This window comes from Phaenicophaeus curvirostris, chromosome 2 (genome assembly GCF_032191515.1).
Source record: "Phaenicophaeus curvirostris isolate KB17595 chromosome 2, BPBGC_Pcur_1.0, whole genome shotgun sequence".
NCBI classification, from domain to species: Eukaryota; Metazoa; Chordata; class Aves; order Cuculiformes; family Cuculidae; genus Phaenicophaeus; species Phaenicophaeus curvirostris.
Window position 1 is genome coordinate 89565990 of NC_091393.1, and position 22522 is coordinate 89588511.

At 40.5% G+C, this 22522-nt stretch overlaps 1 protein-coding gene across 1 annotated transcript in view; it reads right to left on the minus strand.

Moving 5' to 3' along the window:
• Positions 1 to 22522, minus strand: part of SMYD2 (SET and MYND domain containing 2) — a 32689-nt gene that overhangs the window by 8881 nt on the left and 1286 nt on the right. The window contains exons 2-7 of the mRNA XM_069852811.1: positions 19043 to 19106; positions 10475 to 10585; positions 8774 to 8834; positions 6481 to 6605; positions 2798 to 2865; positions 960 to 1062 (exon numbers count right to left, since the gene is read on the minus strand). Of these exons, the coding sequence (XP_069708912.1) occupies positions 960 to 1062; positions 2798 to 2865; positions 6481 to 6605; positions 8774 to 8834; positions 10475 to 10585; positions 19043 to 19106 (532 nt within the window). The remainder of the gene's footprint in view (positions 1 to 959; positions 1063 to 2797; positions 2866 to 6480; positions 6606 to 8773; positions 8835 to 10474; positions 10586 to 19042; positions 19107 to 22522) is intronic.

The following is a 22522-nucleotide window of genomic DNA, read 5'->3' on the forward strand; positions in this document are numbered from 1 at the left end:
CTAGCAACTAAACTGGCTTTATTCACTATGGTGAATAGCTATAATCCACGCAAAAAAACTCCCCTCTCCTTCTTCAAAATTGGCATCACGTATTTCAGAAAGCAGTAGGAGTTATCAAAATCAAAACTGCTTATTTTGATCAGCATTAGTCTTGCCTGCTAAATTAACAGGAACAAATGAACCTCTGAAACTCTATGCAAACTCCATCCCCAGAGAGAATGTTCTATGTCTTCATCCCCTGCAGATATTTGAACATCCTCCTCAACTCTGTTTAACATCTCTTTTCTTTATTTTAAAGCAAAAAGCAGCTCTGCTGCTGAAGACTCCCTGCCAAGTTCATTATTTGACTGAGAAGGTTTCAAGGTAAACCCAGAACCTTACTCAATTTAACAGAATTTTATCCATCACTGTTCAGCTTCACTCCACCTAAAACCACACTCTTGTTCTGTGACTTCCCAGCCGAAGGCTGGTAAAGTGATATGACAAAGCCTAACGTTTTGTGGATGCCCTGTCCAAAAAGAAGTCAAAGGACTTACCTGCACTCATTTACCTTGTTTATTCTGGCTTCAATCTCAATACATTACTACTATACCAGGAACTATTACAGCAGTAATAATTTGCTTTGATCTTGGAGTTTCAAAGCACCAGCCAAACATCAGTAAACTCTTCATTTTACAGTTTGGAAAACTGAGACAGAAGCTGGCAGATACGCAGTGACTGCTGCTGGTGCCCTTCCCTTGTATTAGCACAAAATAGGATACTGTCTCCAAGAATCACTTCAGTCCTCCAGAGCCACCCTAACTTTTCCAAAGTAACATCTTACACTTCCCTGAGAAACAAGGAGATCTTTCCCCACTATTATTAAATTGTCATCTAATTGAAATGAATCCTGAAAAGTAGAACGGATCTTAATTTTAGGATGCATGCATACAGAGTGCATTCAAACACAGCACAGTTACCTCTTCTCCAGGCTCAATCTCTTTAACGGCTCTGACTTCAGCCAAGGTCCCCTTGTAAGTAACAATCACATTTGGGCAACAGCTATGGTTCATCAGTGCAACACTGTAAAAGCAGAAAAGTAAACCTTTTTCCTCCCCCACCATCAAAAGCGACAGGCAAAAGTTAAGCACCACTTCACAGAACAAGTAAGTGTGAAAGATTGAGTCAGCCTCTCTCTGCAGGCTGTTTTTATTCTGAGGCTTAATATGAAGGTAATCTTGGGAAAATCTGTTGTACTGGTTTTTATTCTAATGATATGGATTATGGCTGTGCTAAAAAATCAGCATGATTTTTAAACCCTTTTATTGCAGGACTAACCAAATTCTTATTTTCACATTCTTTTAGTGCTACAGGAGAGCTGATAGGGGTGATCACCTAGCTTAATTATCAACATCCTATTTAGGTACCCATGATACCCAAGACTATTTCCCTCAGAGGAGAAGGAAAGAAACTCATTTAACCTAAAGGAAACAAGCAAATATGGGAAAACAGAAATAATTTGCTGCATTTCAACTTAAAATGGACATTAAAATTCTAGCACTCTTCTGCGCAAATGTAAAAAGTCTCCATGTTTGAAGTGAGAGAGAAAAGATCCCTGTTACACAAGCACACGACTTACACAAAAACTTGGACTGCTAGAGGAAAGTACTACACCCTACCAAGCTTGAAGAAAGTACAATTTGCTGATTTCTCTTCCGATCTACTAAAATAAGAAATGTCTCTTCAGACCTTCTGGCTCACAGGCATTAACAGTCAAGTAGGAAAGATCTGGCTCTTGCATGCTCAGCATTTACAAACAAAGGATGGTGTTGGATGCTTCCAGAACACCAAGGCTTAATGCTCTCCTCTCCCCACCACGACTCTGATCTTGGATTTCAAGGCCTTAATTTCCAATCTGTAGATCACTGATATGGACTTCCGGCAGACTTGCCTGAAGAAGGAGTGTCTGTGAAGCAAGGACTATCTCACTCTCTGCATGCAGCACTTAGCAAAATCAGGTCCTGCTTTAACCGGGCAACTGCAAGTTTCATATTACTTTCACACAGATAAGCAAATAGTAACTTATGCCTCACAAGGAAGTCAGCTTAAGCAGACAGTGATAATACTCTCAGTATGCGATATGAAAAGAACAGGGGTAGAAAATATCCTCCTTTGCTACAACATTAATTGGGAAGGACAAGCTGAAATAAAAGAAATGTTTCTTAGCCTTAAAGAAAGCTGTGTGCCCCTATCAACAAACTACAGTTAACACCTAACATCTGCAGTTTATTTGTAAAGCTGAGGAGCTTGTACATAATTTTCCACTGTCATAGCAACATAAAGCATTGCAGTTTTTGAAACATCTAAAGAGGCTGAAAGAAGTTATGAAAGGGATTTACTGTTTGCAAAGGAACAAAGGTAGAAAGGATGTTATTCAGAGAACACCAGGTGAAGGATTATACTCAGGCAAAACAGAAAGTTGTGAATAGAGCAAGTCACCTGCAATTCTTTTTATTTTGCTTTGATCGTTACACGATGTCCCTGTCCAGGAGCTGCTAAGTAATCGTTTCCTACCAACTTGCATATAGTTCAAAATCTAAGCTTCAAAACAAATTACAAGTGCATTTCTATCAAAACTACCAGATTTTTAAGAAAAACTGCTGCAAATCATTAGCCCTAATTTATTAGCTAACTGAAGATATTTAAAATGACAAACTGCTATTAAATGCTTGCTTTATTTTTTTCAGTACAGATCTACTTCCATACATGCATAAGAAGCTTTGTTTTTAAATAATTTATTTTTATAAAATCAACCTACTCAGGAAATATTGCTGATCCCAAATGAGAGAGTTCTTCGTCTTCAATTGTGAAGCCATTACAGTTAACCTAAGGAAAAAGAGAAACAAAATAGCTCAGCTTTTGGTTAGCTAAGTACTCCACACTCACACATCATTATTTTCATACTTTAAAGTCGATTGCAGTAATCTGCTTCCAATTTTCTTTCCACCTCACCAGTATTCACAGAGAGCTACAGGACATCTCAAAAAGTGAAGTGAGGACAAAGTCCCTATCGAAAGGAATGTGCTGGACACTAAATAACTGACAGTCCAATACTTGCACCTGCTCAGGACCCATCTAGGGAACTGCTCCTTGGAAGGCAAACAAAGTGAAACAGGGCCTGTAAAGAGCACTAGAAAGTGCCAGACAAAGCAAGACCACTGCACACATGAAACTAACACTGACACTACAGCGCAAGGAGACTTCATTTGGCCATGACAAGTAATGGGCCGAAGCAATGTGGGGATGAACAGCAGCAAACTCAGCTGGGCTGGGGCAGTAGAGAGCTTCGATGGAGCATATGTTACAGAGACCTGCCACAATGACATCTGTCATCAAGGGCTGCACGTATCAGCAACAGTTAAAGAACATATAAAGAACAACAAAGGCAGTGAGAAAGACTAGAACCTAAAACAGGCATGGAATAGGAGGGGACAGAAAAAGGACAGAGGAAATTTATTCCTAACTAAAACAGATGCAAGATCAAAAGAGCTTGTTCACAAATCTTTCTTACAGAATAGATCCAAGCAGGTTTTAAAACATAAAGAGAACCTTCTCTGCATTCACCAGCACCTCCCTACAATCATCAAAACATTCACAGAAGTGCCAGGAAAGCACTAAAACAACTACTATCATGTGGTCAAGTCCAGCTGAAGGTACAATGGGCACAAAGAACACTCAATAAAGCACATTAAGTATTTGTTCTGGAAGGGTAAGAGCTGATGACAGACAATACCAACAATGATAGACCTACAAGCTAGAATGCAGCTCAGACTAGATTTTAGAAACAGACAAATGCTACCCATAGCCCCTCCTCAGGTATGAAATGTTCAGGACGAGTTCACAAGTAATCAAAGTGTTCTGTTCCTCCAATTCATTTATCAGTATCTTTACTATCTTTGCTTTATCTTTATCCTGCTGTTTTTAGCAAGGTGTCATTCAAAGGCTCCCTATCTCTCAAGATGAGCATGCTACCGCAATAGCCAATGCATGAGCATATCTGAACCAAAACCAAAATGTAATTGCTGAATATAATAACAATAGAAGGGGAAGATTATATCAACAGCAAGGAAAAACATAAGGCTACAAAGGCTTACATAAAGAACAGCTTGATGGTCCTGAATCACAGGGAAATACGAAAAATATTTAGTGAGTTATCACCAGCCTCCCTCCACTAAATCAGGGACAATCCATTCTTGAATGCATCATACCAGAAATGACACAAGAGCAAGAATTACAAGGGAGGAGATACCATTGGTTTCACCAGACGAATGCACGACTGAAAAAAAATGCAACGTGGAGGGAGTAAAGAGGCAACAGTGAGAAAAGGAGAGCTCATGGTTGCTCCCAATAGTAGAGAAGAGAACATGTGCAAAGGGAGGCACTAAATTATGCAAGGTCCTCTAGGGAATATGAGACACTGGAACTCCAGATAAGAGATACTGTTTGAAGAGTATGACAAGGTGAGACTGAAGAGGTAGCGCTCCAGCCTTGAGAGCTATGTTCCACAGGGACAAAAGAGAGTAGAATGATAGCAACAGCTGGGGAAGAGGGCGGTGAAAGGCAAGGATGGTTTGGACAAAAATCTTTGTTCCTCTCAAAAGGGCCAATCATAAGTTAGCTATTAAGTAAGAAGCAACGTCAGACAAAGGTCACAAAAGGCAGTGCGCAAGGAGTCAGAGGCATCCAAGTCCCAAACAATTGCCCTGAGCCACAGGGAGAAAGAATGTCTAATGGAGGAAAAACGTAGATAACATGACGCCACAGAAAGCACTGAAGCAAAACAAAGGAGCATATCCATACTATTGTTTTAGATTTAGATTTCCTAATTACTAGGAAACATATCTGTACATATCAAGTACAGGCATGTTTCTCCTTCTTCTAGAAAGATTTATGCAGGAGCTAAAACCTCAAAGGGTTGTGTTCTGTAAAACATTTCTAAGGAGCATGCAGACAACCTTTTCAGATTTTTGTTAAAAAATTGCAATGTCCACAGTGGAAGGTAGCAGTCTAATGATCAGGATGAGCTTAAGATGACACCTAAAGGTGACATTAGACATCTACAGTCTGCCCAGGGAGGTGGTTGACTCGCCTTCCCTGGAGGTGTTTAAGGTGCGGGTGGATGAGGTACTGAGGGGCATGGTTTAGAGATTGGTGGGAATGGTTGGAATTCATGATCCGGTGGGTCTCTTCCAACCTGGTGATTCGATGATTCTATGATACAGAGAAGATCAGATGGAATGTCAGATTGGGAGTCAGTAATTCACAGAAATCAGTGAAAGTACCATGATCTGGTGGAGCTGGTTCAGGACAAGACACCAAGTGAAAGTCACTGCAGCCAAAATAATGTAATATCTCAGGATTCTGCCTACGTTCTAACAAAACCACTCAGAAACATGACAAGAAAATTGATGTACTGATGTCTTTAAAGTACCCCTCTGACAAATATAAATTGTACATTTTTCAAAACAGAAAAAAACCCCTTCCATTGAAGGATAACATATAATTAGAAACAACACAATGGATGACAATCAGATGCTAACCATGCTAAAGAATCATTCGTCTACAGAATAACAGTACCTCTGTACTAAGATAACAGTGACTGTGCCTCCTTGTTGGTAGATGCCCAGCTACCAACCAAGGTATTGTTAGCTCAGCTTTAATCACAGCAGTCAAGATTAGGCCTTGTTTTTTTTTTTTAAAAAAAAAGAAAAATTAAACCTTTTACTTAGACGTTTAAGTTTAAAACGAGCTTATTTTCAAGTACAGGAGGAAGAAGGAGAAAATGGATCTTTCAGTATTCCACTGGTGTGTTATTCCATCCACTACAATACATTCAATTTAGATGTGTATGAAAAGCAGGTGAGAATAAAGAGGTGACACATTTCAGAAGTTATCTAGGAAGACGTCCTGCCTTTCCTTCATCTCTCCAGATGACCAAACTACCTGACTGCATTTGAAAGCCACACACCAGATAAAAGTTTCAGACTGCTCTTTCTGCTTCTCTGAAGTTTACTCCCTGTGAAGGTCAAACAGAATGATGACCTGACCAGCTAGGATTTCCACAAGACTGAAGCCTGAATGAACATTTTGCCTCTGCAGGTCTCAAACCAGGTTAAGTCCAACAACAGCTGCACTATGCTTGGCCCACAAGAAGCCCAACACTGACAGGGTCTTATACAAGCTATTTTTCCTTTGCTTCAGTGTCTGAGAAGCATCTCATAAAAAGTCTGCAGACAAGAGTCTTTTCCCCTCACGCTGAAATGGAGCATGTCCAGCCACTTATGGGCAAGGAAGGAGATCTTCTCCATCAAGCACACTTAGCTCTCCCTAAGATAAGCAAAGACCCACCATTTCCATCACCATTAACATTTTTCCCTTTTCACAAAGGCTAAAATCCTACAGCACCATTCACCTAAGCAGGCTGTGTTCTAGCCAACTTACTTGCGCAAAGAGAACTACAAGGGCAGCATTGTCAGGGTACTCCAAGTGCTTTGAGTAAAAGTGATGAAGAGCAGCAATGTCGTTCTGAATCAGCTCTCTCTTTTCATTGTCTAGTTTGTCAAGGTCTGTGGACAAAGAATACATTCCATTTCAGTAACAGGAACACTCCCCCGTGAAGTGCAGCTAGACTCAGGTTAGAACAGGCCCAGACTTAAACAGAGGAACAGCTATTTAGAAGTACTGCATGAAGTGTCTGTTCTTCCATAAACGTCATGCTGCTTCTGCCAAATCTACACGTGCACTACAAGGACATGCAGGATTAAAAAGCTTTTTCTAGTAGCTTTACATTATCAGGTAACTGGACACAAATTGTCCTTCCTTGGGAGAATGGCTACAGTGTTTAAAAAAGCATTTGTTAACCCTAGTAAACAGACCAGTCAGCTCCAGCTCTCTGGAAGTCTATCAACTGTGGGTAGCTATCCTCAGCTGTCTAACATGGCCTTAGAAACTATCTGAGAACATCCATATCTCCAAGGGGTGGAGACTGACCATCAACAGAGGTGTGTTGTCGCTGCAGATACCTGAGGATAACAGGAGACAGCTGGAACATTAGTGGAAACGTCCTGGCACACCTGCCAAGTGCATTCCTTTATGGGAATACACTACTGTTCAGAGTTCTACCCTCAGGCCCATGACAGGTTTTAGCCAAAGCTGTGGCTACTGAACTTTTTTCTGCCTAGCCCACACAGAACAAGCTAGGTGATTGATCATAAACTCCTGGTTCCTTCTCTCTCCTCAAGAACAGTGTGTTGCAAAGCTATTCCCTAATCCTCTTTCTCACAGAAGCAGTGTTATCAACTCAATCCTGCCTTAAGAGAACCATCAAGTCACCAGTTTCTACTCTCCAACTCAAAACAATAGTGGTGAGAAAACCACGCAGGAAGAGAAAAGGCTGCAGAACAGTGGAAGAAGGGGGAAATTATTTGTAAGAGCAGATATGAATGACAGGAGAGACACAAAAATTAATGAGGAAAATGAAACGGGACAATTTGATGAGAATTAGGATAAATTTTGAGCCTCCAACCAACAGGTGCCTTTTCCTCTCCTGTGCAGGGCATTGCAGAGTAAGGCAACCGCTGAACATGGCAAAAGTGTACTAAGAGATGAGGAGAGTCAACAAGGCAGAAGGAACAAGGGGATCTTAGTAACAAAACCAGAAACAAAATGAGGACTCCTAGAGGACAAAAGGGACACTGCAACAAATATTTCAGCCTTTTAACTCCAAAATTAATAAAATTATTGAAGACAAGCTTTAAGGCAGAAGAATATACACAAATTACGTCAGCACTCAGCCATCCTCCTCAACTCAATCCTACTAACCTACCTATAAAAATTATCCTTGCCTTAGGCCAAGTCAAATGTTGGCATCTATACCCCTTATTACCCAAGTTGTCCCAACAGCTGTGACAAAAGCTTTTATCCAGGAAGCAAATAAGACTGAAATCTTAATTTGCTCAGTTACTCTGAGCAAGTTCTAGAAATGACTGCATTTATTCAGCATTTCATGAAGGGTTTTGGAAACCATCAGAGTGAGAAATACGAATATACAAACCTATTGTCTTCTTGTACATTACCCCCAGCATTGAGAGACCGAAACAATGGACTGGTGAAAACTATGCCATGATGGTTACTAGTCCCCTAGTTGCTCAACTTCTAACTCTGCCTCGCCACGTGTGAACAGTAGCCTTCTAGTTAAAAGCAAGCCACTGCCTCACTTCTTTCCTTGGATTATTTTGGAGCATTTAGGACATGGGATTTCAACAGAATCATATATAACATGTCAGATTTGACTGGCAGTGACAGATACTGAAGCACAGTCCAGGGGGTTCTGCAATTAGCCCCTTAGTCACTGTCACCATCAAGCAACTGTGCTGTCTGTGATTTTATGCCTCCTGGTAACAAATACTAGCTATTTTAATTTTACAACATTACAATTCTCAAAAGACACTAGAGTACCAGAAAAGCCATGAGATGGATGTATACTACATAATTAATTCTGGCTAGGTTTTCACCCGTGTTTCACAGCCCCCACAAGCCACCAAGGGAAAAAAAAAAAAAAAAGAGCACTTTCAAAAACCACAGAACTACAATTCTCACAATTCTCTTTGTTTACTCCCTTCCTCCAACAGGAGCAAGACGCTCTGAAAGGTTTTAATAGAGGGGCTACAGAGAGTAAAGCAAATCATGAATATAGATAACTGCCTCTGTTTATCCGCAAGCCTTTTTTACTTACGTGATTCAAACTCTTTTACAGCAAGCAGCTTCTCTGACTGTGTTCGTTCAGGGTGAATTTTCTGGTAACATGGGGAAAAAAAGCAACAAAAAAATATTTCAGTGTTTGAAGTAGGCAGTTTTGTCTACTCATTTGTAATCTGGGAACTCCTACCTGTAAAACAAACCCAAATCCACACTGTATGGAATTTATACAAGTTGACGAGCAGCACTGAGTTAAACTGACTACTCTTAGTAAAGCCATAGAAATATTGTCTCTGTACCAAAATAGGCAGCCAAAGATTAACTCCTATCAAATTTATATACATAAACAGAACAGTGTTTTAAATATGTCATTTGCTTTGTTCTAGACACCCAGAAAGCTGCTAACAATAGCAAGCAGGCAGGAGACAGGCTTTGCTTTGAGGAAAGTGAATAAACTGACTGTTGACAGAGTTCAAAAGCAATGCTCCATTGTTGGCCTAAGGCCACTTCTTTGTAATCTTGGCCATTAAATATGGCTTTGCAGGTGGCCCAGCAGCTGAGGTTCAGGGACTATGGTTTGCATATTTAGCTTTTATATGACATGTAGTGTTCTCTCCCCTCCCTGTAAGTGATAAATGCACAAATTTATTCCAATGACTTTTTGTCATTAAACATTCGATTTTGTTTGTGGATCACCACTAAGCCACACTTTAATTAAGTCACACACACATTCACACACACACATCTACCCACACAGCAAGTACGCAGCTACCTTCCCAGCAGGCCACCAAAATCCTCACTACATACAGAATCCAGGTTGCCCTTGTCACATAAGCAGACCTCAATCACACAAATATGCTTCAAAGAGGTTTTGTTTTTGCAGAGAGAATTTAAAGCTCTACAAAGATACACAGCATAATAACCTTGAAACTCATGAATCCTGTCCCCTCCCTGTAAGCACTTGTTATACTCAGTATCTGTATAGTCAGTTAACACTGAAATGGAGGCTGACATTGCAATCTTATTTCATTATTAATAATATTCTTTTCCTCCAAAGACCAAGGGCCTTAGATCTCTCTCTCAATTTCTATTTTTCAACAGTTACTCCAGTAACCGTAGACATTTATACCTGAATACCTCAAGGTGTTCTCGACTCACAAATATACCGGGAGGTGTCTACTACACAATGTCTACTACACATTGTGTCTACTACACAACGTTATGCAGTTATAGATGAAAAATAGTATAACAAGGCAACTGCTCATAAAGACATCAGTGCCTGCAGATCTAACAGCAGTAGGAGCATTCCTCAGAATCTAACCACAAATGCAGTCTCAGTCTGCTTTCTCTATAGCAACACAGCCTTGGTGCTAACCAAGAGCTCCGACCTACCAGATCAGAGGCTGAAACGCTATGGGTGTTTATGAAACTATCAGTAAACTTTCCAAGACACTGTTCAACAGTATCTTGGCCGTAAGTTACAGCTACACAGCTTAAAACCTCACTAATCTTTTGCCATCTTACTTCAAAAGATGGACTCTGATGGCCCTAACACTGCTGCAGTGGTCTGATGGTCAATTTGTTCAGCTGCTCATGCTCTGTATTACACCCATCTGTACACAGGAAGCTAGTATGTATGCACTTTGCAAGGACAGTTACTGTTAGTCAATTTTCATTTTCCTGCCTTCCCTGGCACTTAGAGTAAGAATGCATCTCCCAAGCCTGTCCTCCTGCTCACCTGTTTGGCAAGGATCCTCGCCGTTAGCCTTACAGTCTCCGAGGGATTCCAGTTCTGCCCAAATACACACATGGCAGCACACTCCAGCTTGTGCATTGGCCAGTCTTCCTTCTGAAATGCAGAAAAATATTTAAAAAAAATAAGCCATGAAAATAAAGCGATGAAAAAGAGGATGCAGCAAGTCCTGCCAGATCCTAGAGGTCAAGTGAAATGTGTTTCCCTTAAAAAAATAAGATGACGCTCACTAAATATGAACAAAAGCTTGAACCACATTTAAGAGGTACAGCTATCCTGCTTTTTTCAAACAAATGCACAAGGGATGAATTAAGGTCAGAACATCTTCATCTATTCAATGGAAAAAAAGGATTAAATGACGAAGAAGCAAACAGACAACATGATTTATAAACCACCAGTTCTTATTGTTCAGATCAAGCACGTGAGGACAGAGTAGGTCTGAGCTTGATGGCTTTATTGGGTTCATTTCCATTTAACACCTTGGCCCCTCATTATGAGGCGACCCTGGTGTAATCAGGAGTAATATGTCTGAAGTCAATGGATTCACAATCACTGTAAGAATTGGTATATGTAAGGTCAAAACCAGACCTACTAAATAGAATTATCACATTTTTTCCTTAACTGTTGTAGAATAAGAGTACAGCTAGGCAGTGAAAGCACACTAATAAGGACAAAAAGACTTTAGTTAAGAATGGATGAATGGATAGCATATTCCTAGCTCAACATACAGAATCACAGAATCATAGAATCATAGAATAACCAGGTTGGAAGAGACCCACCGGATCACCGAGTCCAACCATTCCTATCAAACACTAAACCATGCCCCTTAGCACCTCGACCACCCGTGCCTTAAACACCTCCAGGGAAGGTGACTCAACCACCTCCCTGGGCAGCCTGTTCCAGTACCCAGTGACCCTTTCTGTGAAAATTTTTTTCCTAATGTTCAGCCTAAATCTCCCCTGGCGGAGCTTGAGGCCATTCCCTCTTGTCCTGTCCCCTGTCACTTGGGAGAAGAGGCCAGCACCCTCCCCTCCACAACCTCCTTTCAGGTAGTTGTAGAGAGCAATGAGGTCTCCCCTCAGCCTCCTCTTCTCCAGGCTAAACAACCCCAGCTCTCTCAGCTGCTCCTCATAAGGCCTGTTCTCCAGCCCCTTCACCAGCTTTGTTGCTCTTCTCTGGACTCGCTCCAGAGCCTCAACATCCTTCTTGTGGTGAGGGGCCCAGAACTGAACACAGTGTTCGAGGAGCGGTCTCACCAGTGCCGAGTACAGAGGGAGGATAACCTCCTTGGACAATAACACTTGGAAGTAATAGCACAAGTCATTGGCTTTTGGCACTCTACAGACTTTCTGCGAAGCAACAGATTCTTTCAAAGGTGAGCACAGAATCACAGATTAATGCTCTGCACTTACACTCAGAGCCTGGCATGGGCTGTCCCCAGATGGCATCAAATTTCATTTTATTTATTTATGCAAACATGGAAATATTCTTATTTCTATATTTGAGTAATGCACATTACTTATTTCTATATCTCACCTCAGACACACATTAACAGCTCTGTTAGAACAGATCTATAGTGCTCTGCCTGTATTGGAAGCACCAAGTCTTGTTTTCAGAACAGGTTTAAACTGGTGGAAAACAGTAGCAGAGGAAAGAAATCAAAACAAATCCCACAAATTTATAATTGGCAGTAAGTGGAAACTTAAAAAACTTTTTGCAGTCTCCAGAAACTTCTTCATTTCCCTTACTGTGATTCACCCAGTATCACAGAACCCCTGTGTTAGCCAACTCTAAAAAAAATGAAAAAAAAAAAATATAGCCCATCAGAGTGACTGAGTGGCAGGAACAGAAAGTTTCTCTAAGCTGCCTAACCACCAATGGCAAGAGCCATTTGAGACACCCTAGGCTATCTAAAACATCTATGCAGGGCCATTAAGTGCATCACAGGCCTACTGGGAGATGCATTCCTTGTCAGAGCTACAGTTACAGGCCATGTAGGACAACCCAAGGCACCTCAAACAGCCAGCTGAATCAGGTTCCCCAGTGCCTCCTGCCTTGGCTGGTCCACTTATCTACAGATCAAAATAAAATGATTTTGCAGATCAAAATAAAAGCTGAGATCACTAACTTCAGAGTTAGTACACTAAAAATTCTTTCATTGAAAATGACCATTTTAAGTGCCCTTGGGCATAGGCAGCTTTAGAAGCTTATTTTATCAGAAAAAGAAAGGTGAACACTCACACCAACCTCATGCAGGATTTGAAGTAGTGCAATACTGCAAGAGTATTCAACCCCTCACAATGTCAACTTCATTGTCCTTGATATCTCAGTATGGTACTTCCAAAACAGCCTGCATACAGGCTGCCTGAAATAAGCTCCAGTGTAAATGTTCTAAGAGGACACAGCAATACAGACCAGGAGAACCAAAATAGTATCTTACACTGTAATCATGTCATGTGAAATTACACTCCCAGCTCTCCTACAGCTGTCACACTACAAAATGAATCCCCCAAGAGGCCTGTTTCCTATCTATGCCTCAAGACATTTTTCTGGAAAATTCCTGATAGCCTTTGCATAGGAATCCACAGGCTAAACACTAAGAAGACAAACGGAGGGAGAATTCATCTCTCATGCCTACTTGCACACCCATGACACCCATCAGCCTCAGCACAATTGCTGGGTATACCAGGTGAAGGCACAGAACCTGAAGTTTTGCTAAGACCTACATCCATACACACTGGTTAAATAAACTGGAGAAATTACTTGATAAAACAAAAAATCAAAATGTAAAATCGCATGCCTGTCTCAAAGCAGTGTTTTGAAAAACCCGTTTGTTCCTTTTATTCTTTAGCCATTGTTAATTAAAATCTTTCCCCAGGCAGAATCATACTGAGATACATGAACTAGTAGGGAGGCTAAAGGGACAAGATATGGCTGAATTGTGCAGGACGAGATAAAAGCCCGAAATACAACAAGAAAAGAGAGTACTGATGACTGAGTTATACCTGGGATGGAAACTCTATGACAGCAGCCTTACCTCCGATCACAGCAGGACAGTGTTTTGCATTCTTTTCCATGTTTTTCTCTAAGTAGTTGAATTATAACAGAAAGCATTGTTCTAGTGAATCCCTAATGCTATATTAATATTTTCTGCCTATTTTCATTACATCCACAGTATTTTTCCCTTCATTTAGGAGTGAGTGACAACATTTTTGGAAGGAAAGCTCTTTAAAGCTTATGCTTTTCACATCAAAGCATGGAAACAATCATCTCCACCAAGTTCTTCAAAATGACTCCACCATTCAGGACTACTGGATTAATTCCCAGAACAATGTCATATAGCTCAGCTCTATTTAAAAAAAAACAAACAGCAAAACAACTCAAAACATAATGCTCACAAAAATAATACTCAAGTCTAAAGAAATATCTTTGCACCTCTTTCCTCACATGGAGTTTTTCAATAGGATTTAAAATTGCTGTTGTATTTCCCTTGATTGAATAAAACACACAAATACCAGACAGAAATACAAGGCAAGCCATTGCAGGGGTTAAACCCACTTCTTCAAAAGCTTAAGCTTCTGGACATTAGGAAAAAATTTTTCACAGAAAGGGTCATTGGGCACTGGAACAGGCTGCCCAGGGAGGTGGTTGAGTCACCTTCCCTGGAGGTGTATAAGGCACGGGTGGACAAGGTGCTTAGGGGCATGGTTTAGTGTTTGATAGGAATGGTTGGACTCGATGATCCGGTGGGTCTCTTCCAACCTGGTGATTCTATGATTCTAAGGCCTAATTATGCTCAAATGGCATTCAAATCTAACTGAATTTCAGTGAGGCAAGTTCTGATGTCTGATATTATCTGGTAAGTTCTCTGATACATTCCTTCATCAAGCAGTGAAGGCAAGTGTTTCTCATGTCCTCACAGCCATCCTTCCCTACTATCATTTACACAAAGCTGGGCCATTCAGGGTATCTGACTTCAAAAGATTCACAGGAGAGATTTATCAAAGAAAATTACATGGAGAACATTTTTGAATAGGGGGACAGACACTTCCCAAAGGCAATCTTAAGCAGGGTCTTGCAGTGTCAGTTTCTTCTGCTGCAGAATCACTACAGCAAGAATTTCTTATTTTTTACAGTTCATCAAACAGGAGCAGGCAATTTCTATAAGGTCCTATCTGAAACGCATCTGCTTGATGCTAACTCCAGGTTTACATTTTGAGGTTTACTAGCTGGTTAAAAATACACATTTCCCTTGCTCCAGAAGAACTTACTGCAGAACTCAATAACATATGTTAAGAAACATCCATAAATATTTTGTTCAAAATGTATTTCAAATATGGAAAATCGTGACAAAAACATCTCTTTCTGTGCTTTGGCTAGCTGATCTCCACTCTACCTGGGATAAATAATAGCTATGTGTAATAACAGAAAGGGCAGCTCCAGTAGCTGGTTCAAGTTCGCCAGTTCCACAATTGCAGCCACATAACCCTCTTCAAACATTTATCTTCAGAGTGTTTCAGCAGCTAATTTCTGAGGAGAAAAAAATGAGCACAGGTCTCCTGCTGTTTGACTAAAATTATTATAATTTAAGAAGTCAAGACCCCAACAGCTGCAGATGGGGTCTGAAAGCCACTACTATAATAACAGGCCTGTGCTTCGAGGAGGTAATAGTGGAGAGCAGAATGGTATGAATCAGCTGGAAATCACAAACCATTTTAAAAGGAGAACTGGATTAGGGCCTGGGAAAAGAAAGGTGAAGCAAACACAGGCAAGATCCTACCAACCCATAAAACATTCAAGGCAGTAAGGACAGGCAGTGAAGACAACTTCCACTCTCACATGCCCCTCATCCAAGACTAGAACTATGCCTACGCAAACAGCCAGCTTAATATAGGTCAAACATAAGGTTATCAAACTTAAAAGCAAAATCACAGACCAAAACAGGCAAAATCCATAAATTAGCACCAAGGGAACTGTGCCAGGGCCAGCACAAGTGCCTATGTGTGTGTACAAAGAGACCCCTAAACAAATCAGCCATTCTATAAATGCAAGACTTTGTCTTCCCTTGGGTTCAGTCCCTCATACTACAGCATGACAGCACCTTTCCCAGTGACCAAGGCAGAGGAATTACTCTGCAAAGCAGGACTCTGTCAATGCATCAAACATCTGGCCATATGGCAGGAGATGCATTCTTACCACTTCGGGGACCTTCAGCAAGTAAACGTATCTTTGTGTACCTATATATCATCTGCAAAAACAGAAGTCACAAAGGCTGATGTGAGGTTTTATTCATTAAATGCTTGGGAAGTATTTTAAGAACCTCAAAACAAGGATACTGCTTGGCTAAGCAGAGTGTGAAATGCATGCAGTGTCACAAATTTTACTTTCAATAACCACACTATTCTGAAAGAGAAGAAAAAAAATCTCATTCAGCAGAAATGCACTAGAAAGAAGATGTCTGCAGTTATGAAATCTATAATTCTGAAAATTATATGAAAAGAATTTGTTTGCTGCTGCACGCTTTGGTACCTTTCTGTTTTCTCTTGATCCATCTCTCCTCACCCCTAGAAATAACTCCTATCCATTGCAGTATAGTAGCTCTTAAAGTGAAAAAGAGTAAGCTCAAAAAATTCTGTTTTCTATCCCATACAGTATACTTCACATGGCAAACAGTTGTCAAACTGAATTATATTGACTAACATGGTACTAATCAAAATACAAAATCAAAATCATGTCTTTGTTTGGTACATGTAATTAGTAGCTGAACTGAGCAAAGAAAACATGGATTTACAAAGAAAATTAATTTTAAAAAAACTAATCAAAAGGACAACTCCATCACACTTCTCAAGTACAGCCCTGCCCTTTTATCAGTCTCACATCCATGGAGGCAAAAGGGACACACTTACTGTACATCCCAGTGTTACAAGTTCAGCATCAAGGCACAGATGTCCTTTCCTGCTTTGAAAAAGAATTGCTGAGCTGCTGAAAAGTGCCTCTGAACAAGACAGGGATGAAGATGCAGTGCAGATTGTCTGCGCGGCACATACAGTCAGTGGAGACCAGCTTCTAGAGAATATTCTGCTTGAAGGTAACTTTGAGAGAATGTCAAAGAATTCAGTCTCAGCAACATTCATAAACCTCATCCGACTGGCTCAGAAATGTCAAAACCATGCAAGATAATGTTACATCAACTAGGGAGTCAAAAGCCATACACGTATCACCTATAAGACTGAAGCGCTAGTTAGTACCTGTGTTTGTCACATTATTGTCTAGACATCACAACACCTAAAAAGTGTCGTTATAGCTAAAACTTCCCACTACACATCAACAGGTAGAAAAGGTTTTAATCCATTAACATGTCAGGCTTTTGCTGAGCATCATCTCCTGCAGTCTTATAGACACTCAGTTTTAGCAGTTCAGTTTTATATTCTCGGAATATGCCCCACTAGAGAAAGAGTATTTTGACCACTAAAAAAAAAGTCAAATTAAGAAAGCAATATATGCAACGAGACTTTACCCAAAGGAAGGAGAAGAAAAACATAAACATTTTTGTTCTTAAACATAAAACTATACACTGTCAAGGCTAGTGGTCAGGACACTGAGGGAGGAACTGAAGAAGGGACTTCGAGGTAAAAGCAAAGGACTGTGGATCAACAGAAATAAGTTCTATTACTTCCACCATGATATCTATTTGCTTTTTTTTTTTCCCCTAGCACAAATCACTGAGCTTTCCTGCTTCAGTAAATCTTGCTTACCTGCTTCATAAATGATTTTGAATTTTATGTGGTAAGAGAAGAAACTCACAAGTCAGATAAATAGCACTAAATAGCCAATAAATTGCTTTGTTCAAATATTTCCTTCCCTCGTCTAGCTAAAAGCTTCCTGAGAAATAATGTTGTACGGAAACATGTCTTAAAAATAAGCATTTCTCATGAATGCATCACGGGTTTTCTCTATGCTGTCTTTAAAACTCATCCAAATTTACCTTAAGAGCCTTAAGGATGCTCATATCCTAGGTGCTCTCTTTCTGGCTGTTAGTTTTCCAATATTCTGTGAACTATTCCAAATTCGGTAAAAAATTTATTTCTTTTAAGCATTTTGAGGCCTCCTGGTGCTTCACAACCAAAAAGCCATTTGATTAGCCCAAAATTCATTAAGACAGCGTGGGAAAGCAGGAATCTAGGGAGGAAACAGAAAGAAAACTAAGGAAAGGCCAGGCTCGCTTTGCAACTTGTGCAATGAGAGAATAAGACACATCCTTGAAATAAAAGGAGTAACCATCTCCAAAGCGCCTGGGAACTGAACAGTACAAACCACATCTCCTCCATTCAGAAAATGAGTCATAGAATTCAGAATAGAGTCATAGAATAGTTTGGGTTGAAAGGGACCTTAAAGATCATCTAGTTCCAAGCCCTATGCCATGGGTAGGGACACATCCCACTAGATCAGGCTGCCCAAGACCCCATCCAACCTGGCCTTGAACACCTCCAGGGATGGGGCATCCACAGCTTCCCTGGGCAACCTGTGCCAGTGCCTCACCACTCTCATGGTGAAGAAATTCTTCCTTATGTTTAGTTTAAATCTACCCCTCTCCAGTTTATACCCACTGCCTCTAGTCCTATCACTACAAGCCTTTGTAAACAGTCCCCTCCAGCTTTCTTTAAGCCCTCCTTCATGTACTGGAAAGTCGCTATAAGGTCTCCTCAGAGTCTTCTCCAGGCTGAACAACCTCAACTCTCTCAGCTTGCATACTCTGCATGTAACTCTCACATTCAACAGCATGCTACCATGTAGGAGGTTTAGATTACAGATAACACATAGTTGCATGCCAGACCTTTGGTGACTCAAATCCTTCACAAACTCTGCACCCAACACACATCTTACATAGATTACATCACTTAGCCAGCAATCATGTTGAGTTTCTCACATGTAAACTGGGCAATTCTTCCACATCAAGCTGACAGCCCACAGCAAAAATTATTTTTTGAAAAGTGCATATTCTAATACGAAGTAAAAATGGAATTAGAACTTCAAGCCAATGTTTTCAATGTCTTCATATTGCTCTGCTTTAGTGTATGCTTAGATTCTATTTTCAGGGGCTTTTAAAAAACAAAGTATACTTAAAGAATAAAAGTTGCCAGAATGAATGAGTTCAGAAGCAAGCATGGTAGGTTTCAAATGGTTGCGACTATTTTCCATTAGACACAGATTCTCTTACTAGCTTAGAGACCTAATGTTAAATTATTTGGTTTGTGCTTGAAGAAAGAAGTGATACAGACATAATTAGCAGGCTGACAGGCAGCTCTAATCAAAGTCTCAGTGGCACCAAGCCCTGGAGCTACTGATTTTGAAATACTCATGCAGACCATGTCCAAATCCTGTAATTGTCCAATGCACAACTCCATGGTCAGCATCTGTGGGATGCTGAAATTCACTGGACTGCTATTAACCGTAGCTACAATTAGAGACTATCAATGCCACACAAACAAAAAATGGAGTTCAGCAACCCCTGCCCTCCTTACACCTGCATCCTCACAAATTGCATTACCATACCTGACATTCCACGTTGCAGTAAAAGGCCTGTTTACATCTCCCACACTTGGACAATCCTTCTTTCCTTAAAAAGAAAACAGAAATTATTCTAGTCTATAAATCTGAATTAAATGTGAATGTATACTGTATAATTTTTGCACAATATTTTGCAGTTCACAGTTAAAACTGTATTTTCTTTAGAATACTACAACTACAGCTTGAATTCCATCTTTCAAAAGCAGACACTATTTTTATTTGTTTAGTTTCAAAAGCAAGTTTTTCGTAACAACCGTTATTATGCAAAAGCACTCTGCTGTCCTGATAAATTGCCAGATTTGGAAACGCGGTATCCTATGTTGTTTGACAGACACCATCATTTTTGGCCACTATTTGATGCATATATAGCTAACTTTTCCTGGTTTTCCAAACTTACTAATTGCTCTGTATACTTGCTATTAACCCTTTGTTCTGATAGTTCCATTGCTGCTTTGCCTGGTTACAGAAAGCATGACAGCTTTTTTGTGAGTAATTGCCTCCCAACACCAAGAAAATACATTGCACTATTACATATGATGTTTGATCTCCTGTCACCATACAGCCTCGTACTGTTCCCCTAATGTCTACTCTGATATCTGTGTATTATAAGGTGACCTAAGGCTTGTACTCTCCTTTTTTAATATTTGTATTTATCCCAGCACTGGGAACTGCCAAAAGGAAGGTCCTTTTCTGCTTCGAGGTGCATGTGTTTTGATCCCATCAAAAACAGAGCATGCATTAACCAACATGTCACATTTTGGTGTGGCAGCAATAGGGATCTCTCAGCATTATTGAATACTCCATGATGTTGACACCCCCTACCCAGCACAAGTGGCAGAAAAATTGTCTTAAACTGAGGTAAATTCATTGAAGTAAAACAAGGGTGAGCATCCTTATACAATACGACACCGTACAACACTTCAAAGGTCACTGGCGTTTAGAGTCCATAAAACACAGCAAGTCTTGATATCCTCTGTTCTTACAAAGTAGAGGGTGCAATGTGAGTGAGTCAGGCTAACACCAAGACTCCGCTTGCTGACAGTGGGTACCTGAAGTACAGCTGGGTATTTAAAGTAACAAATACTATCAGATACAAATACAATGTTCCAGTCTCATTCTATCTATTTTACTGGAACAGTTTTATGATCACCTAGCAAGGTTTCTCTTATCAAGACTAGTGCTGAGCCCACAATCTTCCTTGTAACACTCTTTGTAGGTTCAACAAACATGCATCAGAATCCAATTTGTGTTAGTTCAGCACTGATGCAACTGGGCACAGACACAAAATACATTTCTGAGCACTAGTAGATCAAGTTACATCACCGAGATACCTTTCCTCATGGTGGAATGTCATCACTCCAGTGTGAAATAGGTTTCAGACTACCCCAGTGTAACTGCTACGGTACTGCATTCAGTATACTCCTTGATGACAGTGCTCCTTGAGAGCTCCATGGAAGAAGCCTGTATTGTGAACAAGCACCATTCAAAGATAGTGGCTTCTGGGATGATCTTTAAAAGCTATTCCACAAGGCAACTACTATGTCTACAATATTACTTCACATCAACAGAGCATAGTAAGTATTCCTTGGTCCTTTTTCAGACAGAAATCTTCTGGATGTGATAAACAAACCCAGCAGTTTCTTTAGCACAAATAATCTGTGGTTAGGCACAGGAGAAAAAAAAAAACAAACCTGAAGTCAGGGTCTAGGAAAAGCTACTAGTGTGATGAAGTGGCGGCAAATCGCCTCAGTTCTACAGTTCTTCCAGTCTATGGGACTTGCTTCACTAACTTCACTAGGAACTACATTAGGGGCTCATATGCAAAGACAGTGATGAATACGGTGAATAAGTCATAGAAGTATATAACATAATGAGGAAAAGGAAAAAAAGTAAGAGAAAAGAGAAGAAAATTAAAAGCATAAGTGAGTTAAGATGACAAGAGATAAAAAGATCTATTACAGTGTAATAATTATATCCTTCAGCCTGCCTCTCTGTCTACATATGCAAGCAATACTTATGTATCGATAAAAAGAGCAGAAGTACAACAGTTGTTTTCCTTTACTGAGGCAAACACTAGCATTTTCTCCGAGTCATAACCAAGTATGCACTGTGATTCTTCAGTACATGGCCAAACATCAGGAAAGTACTACATTTTTTAAAAATGCAGTCTGGTGTGACATGCCAGTGAGTCACATCCATGCCTAATTTTCTGCATTTTTCTTTTTCCTGCAGTAGCTGACACCGAGAGGTTTACAGCAACTACTAGAATACCTGCAGTAGGTCAAAACTCCCCTCCACAGAGGCAAGGAGGGCCCTGCAGGCTGCCAGAGCCAGGAACCAAGAAAGATGCAGTGGCTCACCTGCTGTCAGCACAGGTCACCTGGCAGTTTAAACGCTCACAGCCACGGGCCACTCACACTGCTTGTGCTTCGCCCTACTAAGAGTTATTTGCCAGAAGACTGAAGCTTTTGAATAGAATATTTTGGGTTGGAAGGAACCTTAAAGATCATACAGTTCCAACCCCCCTGCCATGGGCAGGGACACATCCTGCTAGACCAAGCTGCTCACGGCCCCAAACAAACCGGCCTCAAACACTTCCAGGGATGGGGCATCCACAACTTTCCTGAGCAGCCTGTGCCAGTGTCTCACCACCCTCATCATGAAGAATTTCTTCCTAATGTCTAGTCTAAATCTTCCTCCCTCCAATTTAAAGCCATTAATAAGATGTCTTGTTTGTTTCTTTGCCCAGTGACTGATTGATTATAAAGAGAAGCCCATCACTTTTTCATTAATTCAATGGGATTTAGGGGGCTCAGACTGCAGGATGTTGGCTGGCACCAACACTGTCCTAATCAGAGTTCTTGTTTGTTTCTTTGCCCATTGACTTATTGATTATAAAGAAAGGCCCATTCCTTGTGCCAAGTTTTCATTAATTCAGTGTTTTTTCGGGGGCTCACACTGCAGGATGTCAGCTGACATCAGCACTGTCTTAATCAGACTTCTTGTTTGTTTCTTTTACTGACAGGGATACTGAAAATGCTGGCAAATAAAATTCTCTAAGACTCATTTTGGAGTTTTAGAAAGCAAGCATCCTTTATCAGGCTTGGGCAATGCGCAGGAATGATCTCCATCCATCCTATGCAGCGAGACAAAGGCTGGTTACAGAATATATTTCCCACTTGTATGCACATGGATACAATTCCCCAGAAATCTTATGCATATTCTTTAGACTTTCCAAGGTCTAATTTTAATGTTATGAAACTTTGCAACAGACAAAACTCTTGCTAATCTGGGGATGCCTCCAGCTCTTTGCTTGGCTTTAAGACAGATGAAAACTCCAAACAGAGGCAATTACAGAGGAGGAGACACCTGCTCAGCACAGATCGTACTTCATGCAAGGTGTTCTCATTTTCAAAGAAAGGACAGTGTCTGAAAAACACCGTTTTAAGGAGATCGTGCTACCAG